This window comes from Spermophilus citellus (genome assembly GCF_964194105.1).
Source record: "Spermophilus citellus genome assembly, chromosome: 7".
Lineage (NCBI taxonomy): Eukaryota > Metazoa > Chordata > Mammalia > Rodentia > Sciuridae > Spermophilus > Spermophilus citellus.
The window spans coordinates 74,310,595-74,322,752 of NC_138188.1; the positions used below are offsets into that span (position 1 = coordinate 74,310,595).

At 30.4% G+C, this 12,158-nt stretch overlaps 1 protein-coding gene across 2 annotated transcripts in view; it reads left to right on the forward strand.

Annotated features, from left to right (window-relative positions):
* The window catches only part of PIK3CA (phosphatidylinositol-4,5-bisphosphate 3-kinase catalytic subunit alpha), a 74,150-nt gene that overhangs the window by 52,201 nt on the left and 9,791 nt on the right, over nt 1-12,158 (forward strand). For both annotated transcript variants that reach the window (XM_081301229.1, XM_081301228.1), the window contains exons 7-14: nt 2,887-2,992; nt 3,520-3,672; nt 3,802-3,936; nt 7,724-7,848; nt 8,926-9,007; nt 9,323-9,487; nt 9,697-9,800; nt 11,011-11,182. In XM_081301229.1, the coding sequence (XP_081157355.1) occupies nt 2,887-2,992; nt 3,520-3,672; nt 3,802-3,936; nt 7,724-7,848; nt 8,926-9,007; nt 9,323-9,487; nt 9,697-9,800; nt 11,011-11,182 (1,042 nt within the window). The remainder of the gene's footprint in view (nt 1-2,886; nt 2,993-3,519; nt 3,673-3,801; nt 3,937-7,723; nt 7,849-8,925; nt 9,008-9,322; nt 9,488-9,696; nt 9,801-11,010; nt 11,183-12,158) is intronic.

Consider the following 12,158-nt stretch of genomic DNA (forward strand, 5'->3'; position numbering starts at 1 on the left):
AGTCATCTTTACTAGAGGGAATAGATGTAGTTCCTCACCCTACCTGGACTATTATAGTCAAAAATACATTATTCAGGTTAGAAGGTACACTGTAGCAACAGACACCACAGGATCTTTACAAATTTCTGCTAAAACAATAGTTAATTTCCTATACATACTGCATGTCTGTCACAGTTGGATGGAATTGTTATGAGAATAGAAAAATAGTATTTTGAGGAAATAATGTCCAGAATTTTTCCAAATTTGGTGAAAACTGTTAAATTTACCCATCTAAAGAGCTCAACAAGCCCCAAGCAAAGACCCCTAAATACAGTGACCCAAGGTACATTTATCCTAGTTATTTCAAGTACCAAAAAAAAAGGGTAGTAAAATTAAAGGCAGGTTTACTTAATATAATATGATTAAAATGTTGAAATTTTAGCAAATTAAAGTAGGTATTTAGAAAGGGCTATATTTGATTATCTTTTCTTCAAGAATTCTCTAATCTAAAAGGTAAAATCCCAATGGAAGTACTGTGAAATTTTAAGTAAAAATTTTTTTAACTTTTTTGTTTACAAGAACAAAAAAGCAGAGGTATATGAACTTATTAGAAAGCAGATACTTAATGATTTCTTCATAAACATACTAGTTATCCCTCAAAATTAGAATCAATTTAGACTGTATATATAAAACCATTTTCTAAAAATAAAGAAAGTGATTTGTATGTATTGAATTTGGTTTATGTGTGTTGTGGAACGGATGGACTCTAGAAGAATAGAAAAATGTATTTTATTCTATTAGCATAGTGCTAAAACTAGATTTCGAGGCCATAACTCTCTTAGAAAATGTATAGAATACTCCCCATTAATTTATGAGCAATTCTAGGAATTTAGAAGTGATAAAAAAATCATATGTGAATTTAAGTAGATATGCCTTTAATTTTTCTTAAATATTATGGACTTTCTAAGTCCCACATTTCTTCTTCCTGTATTTCTGTAATAGTATGTATGTATGTATGTATGTATGTATGTATGTATTTGCCTTTAGAATTCTTGCATTTTAAATGTAAGTCTTCTACTATAAATGGATGATTTTGGTGGGGAGTGGGTACTGAGGATTTGACCCAGGGATGTCTACCACTGAGCTACATTCCCCAGCCCTTCTTATATTTTTATTTTGAGACAGAATCTCACTAAGTTGCTTAGGGCCAGCCTCAAACTTGCAGACCTCCTGCCTCAGCCTATCTAGCACCTGAACTTTTATCATGGACCAATGTGCTGTTTTAATTCCTTCATTCAAATTATGTCATTTAATTTTTTTTTTTAAAGAGAGAGTGAGAGAGGAGAGAGAGAGAGAGAGAGAGAGAGAATTTTTTTAATATTTATTTTTTAGTTCTCGGCGGACACAACATCTTTGTTGGTATGTGGTGCTGAGGATCGAACCCGGGTCGCACGCATGCCAGGCGAGCGCGCTACCGCTTGAGCCACATCCCCAGCCCCATTTAATTTTATTAGATAGGTACTATTATTGGTTTCATTTCACAGGCAAAAAACAAGGCTCACACATTTGGTGGAACATAGAAATAATGTCGTCTTCTAGGCAGTCTTGATTTTCAAGTACATATACTTTCCCCATTGCTTTTAAAATATTTTTTTAAATCTACTTATTATACATGGATCTTTACAAAAATGTTTACCAAATATAGACAAAATTTCATTCATAACATCCAGTAAATTAAGAGAATTTGTTTTGAGTAATTTTTACCTTGTTATTTTTTATAGTGGTTTTTTCTTTCCATTTTATGAATATTAATTAAGTTTTATTACTTCTTGTGAAGTTATTATTTTAAAATTCAAATATGTTCTTCTCTGTATTCTTCATCTTATTTATATACTGACTTATTTAGACCAGTAGGTTATTTTGTATAAAACTACATTATGCATAAAAGTAATTAAATACAACTATAATCATACTAATAAATTCTTGTTTTGTCTAATTTCTCTTTTCTATTTGATTTTTACAAGCAAAACTTGGATTTTTTACTGAAGTATAGCACACAAACGTGCATGAAAGTGTACAAATCAGAATTGTGTAGTTCAATGAATTATCATACTATAAATATCATATTCACTATATTGGTCAAAAAAACAAAACATTTACTAGCACTTGAGAAACCCTTCCTCAATATATTTATTGACTTTCTGTCCTTCCCAAAGGTAACCTTGACTTCCCTGACTTCTACCAATTTAGGGTTAGTTTTGCTTATTTTCCAGTTTTGTATAAGTGCTATTTTTTGTGTCTAGCTTCTCTTACCCAATAATTGTAGGATTTCATCCATTTTGTTCATAACTGTTGTTCCATTTTTAGTGCCATATAATATTCTATTACATGAATATAAAAATTTATTCTACTGTAAAAACATTTGGGTTATTTGCAGTTTGAGTATTATAAATTATTTTTCTATAAACATTCTGTGCACAAATAGACACATTTCTATGGTTTCATTCTTAGAAGTAGAAATGGTTCATTGGGTGTATGTATGTTCACTGTTAATAGATTTGCTTTCAAAATTGGTTGTAGCAAATTTTACCCCATCTCTTAGTGTGTAGGATTTCCTATTAGTACTTTACCACCCCATAGTATCATGAGTCTTCATAGTTTTAGGCATTCTCATGTATAATGATGTCTCCATAAGATTTTAGTTTCCACTTTGTGTATGACAAATAATATTGACTACTTTTTCATGTTTATTGGCCAATTTAAATATAATCTCACAGAGTGCCTATTCCAATCACTTTCCTATTTTTTGTTTGGTTTTTCTTTTTCTTGATATTCTGTAGGAGTCATTTATATATTCTGGATAAAACTTTTTTGGTAAATTTTATTTTTCTTTAAAATTTTACAAAGGTGGAATGAATGGCTGAATTATGATATATACATTCCTGATCTTCCTCGTGCTGCTCGACTTTGCCTTTCCATTTGCTCTGTTAAAGGCCGAAAGGGTGCTAAAGAGGTAAAGTATTTCAGAAGGAACAATTAATTATGTTTACCTCCAAAAGCTCCTAATTATACCTCTGATGGAATAGCATTATATAAAATTATAATTTTTCATTTTTAAAAAATCAATAAATCAAACCTATTTTAAGACATTAATAAATAAATGGATCATAGAAAAATAATTTGGGAGAGCTTTAGAAATTTATTTATGATGGATAAATATATCCTGAGTTCATATTGATATAATTTTTAAATACACAAAGTGACTAAATAATAGTGACTGAATCCAAATAATTGTATCATGCCTCCTGGATCATATTTCCTATTTATAATTTTTAAAAACATAATTTCAATGGGAAAGGAGGAAATAAACACAAATGGGAAAAAGGAAAGAAACTGCTTAAATTTTGAAAAACCAATATGATTTTCATATTTCTGTTATAGAGACAGCCATTAAGATCTCTTTTCCAGGGGAAAAAATGTTTTGAGATTCATTTTATAATTTAATCTGTAGAATAGTGAATATTTTTTTTTCTTTTTTAGGAACACTGTCCATTGGCCTGGGGAAATATAAACTTGTTTGATTATACTGACACCCTAGTATCAGGAAAAATGGCTTTGAATCTTTGGCCAGTACCTCATGGATTAGAGGATCTGCTGAACCCTATTGGTGTTACTGGGTCAAATCCAAATAAAGTAAGCTTTCGTTATAAATTAGATGGTTTTCTTTTTTTTTTAATGCAATAAAACACAATATTTATGTGCATGTATAGATACATATATTCTCACACATATATACATACTAATTTTTATTCCATCTCTTAGGAAACTCCATGCTTAGAGTTGGAGTTTGATTGGTTCAGCAGTGTGGTAAAGTTTCCAGATATGTCAGTGATTGAAGAACATGCCAATTGGTCTGTATCCCGAGAAGCAGGATTTAGTTATTCCCATGCAGGACTGGTAAGGGAAATAATTGAGTTTCTTAAGTAATTCCTTGTTAATATAACTTAGCATACTTAGATCATTTTCTTGCAAATATGTGTACATATTCTTTGTGTGGACAAGGTTTTATAAATTTTAGTTATACTAACAAATACTATTGTGCTCTAGAACAATATTACAATAGAGTAAAATTTTCTTCATGTTGATATTTTTCCTGCAGCTCTGTTTCCTCTATTCAGAGCCCTAGCCCTCCTTCATTTGTTTAATAAATATTATTGAATGCCAGCTCTGTGTAAAGCACTGGAATAGGCAGAGGTAAAGGTGTAAACTAAACAGACCCCATTAAGTATTTAGTCTAATGTTAATAGCAGGCATTAAACAGACATAAGTAGAAATATAAGATTAAAATTTATGGTAAGCAGCATGAAGGAATAAAACAGTAGTATGATAACAAAAACCAAGGATTGAACAAGGGAAAGGCTAATGTTTATTGGGTTCAAAAAAGATCCCTGAGATAGTAGCCTTGAAGTTGAGACTAAGATTTAAATACTTTGTTAGTTGAGCTTGGAAGCACAGGAAGTAGCAAATCTTCACCACATTAGTCCTGGTTCTCCAGAAAAGAATGAATATAAAGTAAGTGGAACTTAAATATTGATCCAGTTGTTTAATCTTGGCCATAACTTTGAAACCACAAGATAACTGCATTCAAGGACCATTAACTGTCCCTTATTTCTCAAGGGCAAAGGTGTTAGGGTGAGAGGAGATAATTTTGTTCGTTGGTGTCTCTTTCTCCCATTTTCCAAATTTATCACTTTTTTTTTTTAAGCCTTGTTGTAGGTTATAGATAGACCAGCCAATGAATAATGGGCCAAGAGGTCCTGAAATATGCCCATCCTGGACAGTAACAGCAGCACAAAGATGCACACTTTATCAGTTTATATCTCTGATCCTAGTAAGGAGTTGATTAATTGCTTTTGTAAACTAAGTATTATATCTTTCCTGCATACATGATTTAAAAGATATGAGTTTCTTTTTTTAGAAGTTATAACTATTTATAAGGATTGATATTTTGTGTCTTGTATTCTTTCATACTAGAATTTTTCTTTTTAAAAAGTGCTTATTTTTATAATAGAATTAAACCTACTCTTTTCATTTACCATTTGGATCTGTTGGAAACTTTTTTTTAAATTATGTTTCAGAAAATGTTTTACTATTTCATCATCCTAGGAATTATTTCATCCTTATTCATTATTTTCATTTATGCTAAAAAAGACTAAAAGGTATGAAAATACAGAAGGATATAATAGCATAGAAAGATAATACAGTAGTGATATAAATATAACTATTATATAAAATAGACCCTTCTGTTTTCTTATGGCTTTGCCCAATGTCTTGCAGCATCTTTTTCATAGGTATAAATCTATAGACATTGTCGTTGCAGGATTTTTGTTCATTTGTGGTTTTTTATGCTTTCATTGCACATAAATTTTCACTTTCCACCCACAATGACAAAATTGAAGAGAAAAATATTCACGATTACTAGATAAATCATAATAGGAATGTAGAGACAGACAGTAGGACTCTATAGTACTATTTTTTAACCTCAGTCCTGTATTTTAGACCAAATAATTCTTTGTTGTGGGAGCTATTCTGTGTATTATAGTATGGACAGCAGTGTCACTGGCCTCTGCCCTGCTAGACACCAGCAGCATCACCACACCTAGTTGTGGCAATCAAACATGTCTCCAGACCTTACTAAAGGTCCCTGGGAGGTAGGGAGTTCAAAATCACCCCAATCGAAAAATACTTCTCTAATTATAATGGCTAAGTTTATCATACAAATGAAATGTCAGATGACAGTATCCTACGTGAATTTTCTCAAACTCAAGGTAACAATGAATAAACAATTTATTTTTAAGCACAAAAAGGAAGTTTGATATTCACATTCCATTATTATTCACTGGTAATGATTTAATCTCAATATTTTGTGACAAGAATCTAAACAGCCTTATATTTTGCATTATTATTTTTATCTTTTATGATGTTGAATACCAAAATTTACTTGAAACACTTTCTAATTGGACAAATGCAGAAGGCAGGTGACTAGAAGGAAAAGGGTAATGTAAAAATTTTAAAAGTTCCTTGAATTGATCATTCTGATGGTATTTATAAGTAATTATTTTGCAATTATTGAGCAAAGATGACCAACTTCTTCAACAAAATTACAAGCCATCAATTTTCAGTGATTTTCATTTTGACAGTGTTGTTTATAATTTAACAGTTGTATTTCAAAACAAGGAAAATGTGGATAAAAATGGATAAAATATTAAATTGTTTTTATCATCACTACAAATTATTTTGTATTAAAAATATAAACAAAAATAAGTAAATAAAATAATCCCTTGGATGCAGATGTTAAGTGGAAATGATGACTTTTCCTAGTAAGTTGAGGGTTAAATAGTGTCCCTTGCCTGAATTATTGTAAATAGTCTCCTAACTTCCACACACTGGCCAAAATAATCTTTATGAAACATAAATTAAATTATAGCTTTTATAACTTAAATAGCTGTCACTAAAAATAAAATCCAAACTGTTTAGCCAGAACCGTATATTTTACATGCTGTGAACTCCACCTTCTATCTGTCTGAGTCTCCCTCATTTATTACACGCTAAGCTTACTGGCTTTCTCCCAGTTCTTCTATCAAACCATTCCTCATTCCCTCCTTGGGGCCTTTGCACTGTTTCCTCCATCTGCAATTGTCTTGCTGATCAAACGTGGACAGTTTCTTTTTGTCATTTGAATCACAAATCAAATATTATGTTCTATTTGAAATACACAGTCAACAGTAGCTACTCTGTAATTCTGTTATATAACTCAGCATACTTACATCAAGTATACAATATTTTTTTCTTTCTATTTATTTGATTTCCCACTTGAATGGAGGCTCTGTTAGTGCAGGGTCTTTTACTGTTTTGTAACTCCAGCAGCAAGAACAAGACAAATCACATAGTACATATTTAGTAAATGCTTGTTGAATAAATATGTGCAAATAGTATTTTTTCACACTGTTGAATAAACCAACAAGGTAAATACATAAAAAGCCATGTATCATGAATTTCTGCTTTCATTTGTAGCTTTGAAATTTACTGTGGAGTGTATATTTGTTTTGAGCAATATACTAATGATATGTATTCATAATTATTAATTATCCAGTTAATATATTTTTATGTAAAGGAAACAAATACGTTACTTGGAATTATACAAAAAGTTACATTATTTTCTTTCCTGACATTCATTGTACAGTATTTTAAGAGGGTATTTCATCTCCCTTTTTCTCTTACTTATTTTTACTTTTTATATTTGAAAGCTTTGCAGCAATTAAGGGTATGCTCAGGCAAGAAACATAAAAAAAAGTTTACATTTTTATTTTATTATTATACTGTTTCTTCTTATTTTTTACCAGAAATATTAGATTAGTTCATCAAATGCTACTAAGAGACCTCATCAGGAAAAAGGCTGAATGGTTCACTACTATACCCTAGTATTCCATTTTGGTCTACTAACTTTGGCAGTTATTGTTCTGTGATTGGTGGTAATATTAACCATGTTAAGTGACTGCATTTGTTCCACAAATACTGTCTTAGATTGGTTCTTCCCTGTTGCTGAAAATGCCGTGTTTGGGGAGAAGAAATTTTTAGCAGTTAATAAGCAGTGTAAAGTTTATTGAAAATTAATTTGCTTTTTGGGGGGATCATTAATGAATAAAGCAAAGAAAATCATCTAAGATATTGCTTTATTTTACAGAGTAACAGACTAGCTAGAGACAATGAATTAAGAGAAAATGACAAAGAACAACTCCGAGCAATTTGTACACGAGATCCTCTATCTGAAATCACTGAGCAAGAGAAAGATTTTCTATGGAGCCACAGGTAAATATTAAGATGGAGTTTCTCTGTTTTTTGTTTTTTTCTTTTATTACAGAAGACAGGACTGACTTTGGTTGATCTTGCTATATTTTTATCATACTTAGTACAAAATAAAGCATACATAATTTTTTTATGATTTTGAATTTTTTTAAACTTATGGGTATACATATTGTACTTACAGAAAAACATGCTATATTAATACTTACTGTGGACTTTTAAGGCTTTTAAAACTTAAAAAATTCTTTATTGGCTCTGGAAATTGAACAAGGCCCTATATATGCTAAGCATGTATTCTACTACTCAACTAACTCCTCAGGGCATTTTTTAAACTTTTAACTGACTTTCCTAGGGGTTTTTAAAATTCAAGAAAGAAAATAGGGGGCTGGGGATGTGGCTCAAGCGGTAGCGCGCTCGCCTGGCATGCGTGCGGCCCGGGTTCGATCCTCAGCACCACATACCAACAAAGATGTTGTGCCCGCCGATAACTAAAAAATAAATATTAAAATTCTCTCTCACTGTCTCTCACTCTCTCTTTAAAAAAAAAAAAAGAAAAATAGAAAGAAAATAGTTGTGATTTAGTTGGTGTAGATATTATGATTTTCAGGAATTTACTTTTCGTTATTTTTTTTCTTGAAGTCCTCAAAGTAATAGTGTAATACCTTATTTTCATGTAGGCAGAAATTACCTTGCTACATGTAAGTGACGTTGGTTTATTTAACTGAAGCAGTTGCAGTGAATTTCTGCAGAAACTACATTAAAACATATTTTGTCTAGTAACCTCAACAGAAGTGGTAACTCTGTGATTCAAGTTGTATAAGTAGGTGAATATGAGTGATCTAAAGAGTGATAACACATATACTTAATTTTTCTTAAATGTCAGCTAAATGTAAGTACTATCTCATTTGGATTTCCTTTTGTCTTTGCCATTTTTATCATGTCTAAGTATGTAAGTAAATATGTATACAATTATCATGTTAAACACTAGTTTCTTTTGATTTTAAAAAGGTATAGTAGTAATAATAAGTTTGGAACTTAAAGATTGAAGAACGTTTTTTTATTTTGTTTTGTTTTTCCCAACAGACACTATTGCGTAACTATACCTGAAATTCTACCCAAATTGCTTCTGTCTGTTAAATGGAATTCTAGAGATGAAGTAGCCCAGGTAAATGCATATTTGAGGTTATTAAATAAATGTTGCACAAAATTGGTACATTACTCAAATTGTTTTCTTTCAGAAAAACTACATAAATTTAAGAGATGAAATGGACAATTGGTTAGTTATGGTATATAGTGGAGAAAAAAACACTATTCACATTATTTTCACAAATAAAACTTGCTAGAATTGAAAATTTTAAGCAAGTTTTAAGGTTTTTTATCTAAATGAACCCTAAAATCAACGACTAGATAGTGTTGAAAAAAGTTTATTCACAATTATCCTTACTTTTAAAATATGATATATTGTCTTTCTCATACACAGATGTACTGCTTAGTAAAAGATTGGCCTCCAATCAAGCCTGAACAGGCAATGGAGCTTCTGGATTGTAATTACCCAGATCCTATGGTTCGAGGTTTTGCTGTTCGATGCTTAGAAAAATATTTAACAGACGACAAACTTTCTCAGTACCTGATTCAGCTAGTACAGGTAAAATAATGTAAAATAGAAAATAATGTTTTATTCTAAAACTATGCAATTTCCAAAATTACTGTATCAACTAGTTTTATGCTTTTAAAACAAATTCATTTTATTACCAATAGTATGTACTTTGTTTCTAAAATTTTTTCTTTAAATCCAGCTATGCAGAAACAGACCCTGATTCATTTGAGTTTTTGTTTGTTCTTTTAATTAACTAGGTCCTGAAATATGAGCAATATTTGGATAACCTGCTTGTGAGATTTTTACTCAAGAAAGCATTGACAAATCAAAGGATTGGGCACTTTTTCTTTTGGCACTTAAAGTAAGTCAGATTATTTCTCCACTGAATTCTTTCACTGTTTGTTACTTGTTTTCTGTATATTTATATATTATACATCTAATAGATGTATAAATATGTATTACTAATGCACTTTTAGTTTTGGGTGGAATCATTTTCTATACTGAAAATGTATTACAGCAGTAATGAACTCTTCAACCTTTTCTCTTTGAAATTAAACAGTAAAAGTCAAAACTGAATTTTTTTACATGAATGAAAGCTAAAATATTTTATAAGGTTTTGATTCTACTTTAAGTAAAATTTGCTAGATGCATATTATTGTTTCTATAGGTTTCACTCTATTATAGATTAAAATATTCCAAAATAAATAAAAATCTTAACTTGGAATTCAGAACAATAATGTTAGAATCCCATGTTTCTTGCTAGAATATAAGGTTAATTAAGAATAACAGGGCTGGGTTTGCGGCTCAGTGGTAGAGTGCTCTCCTAGCACATGCAAGGACCTGGGTTCAATTCTCAGCACCACATAAAAATAAATAAATAAAATAAAAGTTACTTTGTCCAACTACAACTAAAAAATTGTTAAAAATTAAACAATATTTTTGCAAAAGGCAGTGTATTTTATATTCAAAGTTAGAGGTCATGAGCCATATTCTTTTTTTTTTTTTTTTTTTTTGGGGGGTTGGTAATTTATTTATTTATTTATTTATTTATTTTTTTGAATTTTCTTTTTTTTTTTTTTGCCATATTCTTTTAAATAAACTTAAATCTATGTCTAATGTGATTTTTTTAAATGTTCGAATAAAAAAATGGGACCAAGACACTAGGTTAGAAATAACTTAAATTTTGAGACAGTGTAGAAAAGTGTGAATTATGTGCCAGACAAGTCAAAGTACTCACTGAACTCTTGTATTTTGTTATTTCTGATCATTTTATTATTTTTTTGTTCAATTTTTTTTTGTGTGTTTTTGTGTCTTTTGCTGAGATTGGTGAATGAAAAGTAGTTTAAAATAAACCTAAAAAATGGTTGTTTATTAAATGACATGTTCAGGAACTACCTGAAACTTGATTATATTTTTTAAATGATAAGATTTTAAATCATTTTATTGTGAGAAGGATTGTAACATTTATTGGACTTACAAAATGGGTTTCCTTATTTTTTAAGTTTATATATACTAATTTAATGCACACACATATATGTACATATATATAATTTTTTTCATTCTTCTTTTAGATCTGAGATGCACAATAAAACAGTTAGTCAGAGGTTTGGCCTGCTTTTAGAGTCCTACTGTCGTGCCTGTGGGATGTATTTGAAGCACCTGAATAGGCAAGTTGAGGCTATGGAAAAGCTCATTAACTTAACTGACATTCTCAAACAAGAAAAAAAGGATGAAACACAAAAGGTGTGTGACTTTAATTTGTTTTTGAAACTTGAAATTTTCATTGCAATGTGTTAGGGTGGTTCAGAAACTTAGTGCATCTGTAGATTATGGTTCTTGGCATCAAGCCAACTAGGATTTAAATCCAGATTCCACTCTTTCTCTACTATGTAATGTTAAATAATTTTGCATACATTATTTAGGCTCCTAAGATTTCATTTTGCTCATCTGTAAAATGGGAATATTACTTTTGAATCATAAGGTTGTTGTGAGAACTAAACTATATGCTCTATGCAAAGTACCCATTATAGTTCCTAGAACCTGAGGTGCCCAATAAATGTAAGTCCCTCTTTTTTCCTTCCTTTCTTTTTATATATTCCTACGTATTTAAAATTATTCTTTCTTTATTCTTCCATTTTCTGTCTTAAAAATGACTCTGAAAATGAGTGGAAAGAAGTGAGTTTTGGCATTTTTAAGTTTTAAATGGACTCAAAGCTGCTCAGCAAATATGTCACATACACTAATCATCTGCACCCTGGCTTAGTGTAGCTAAGGAATATGAAATGAAAAGGTTTTTCATGACCTTTTCCTATTCTCTATTCTTTGTTCAATCTAATCTATCACATCCTGCAGTGAAAAGTGAAATCATTCTTCACCTCTAGCGAAGTTGGGATTGGAGTTGGGTTAATCCCCTTTATTAGCAAGTCCCCAAAGGGCAGAGAACGTAAATGAGTGGGTTTTTCCAATATCTTCATCAATATTACTGGAAGGAGAAAACAATTTTAAAAGAAAGTTGCTGTATTGAAAGTTACTGTATTAATCTAAATATCATGTAGCATATAACTTAATTGGTTTTGTTGAAGTTCTGGTATATAAGTTCAAATATTAGTATATTAGAAAATAATTGTACTATTTCTGATGCTGCAATTTATAGATGAGGGACTGGACTGATTTGTAAGTACAAAATATATTTATACATTGTAACTGAGCTAAGAGGAAA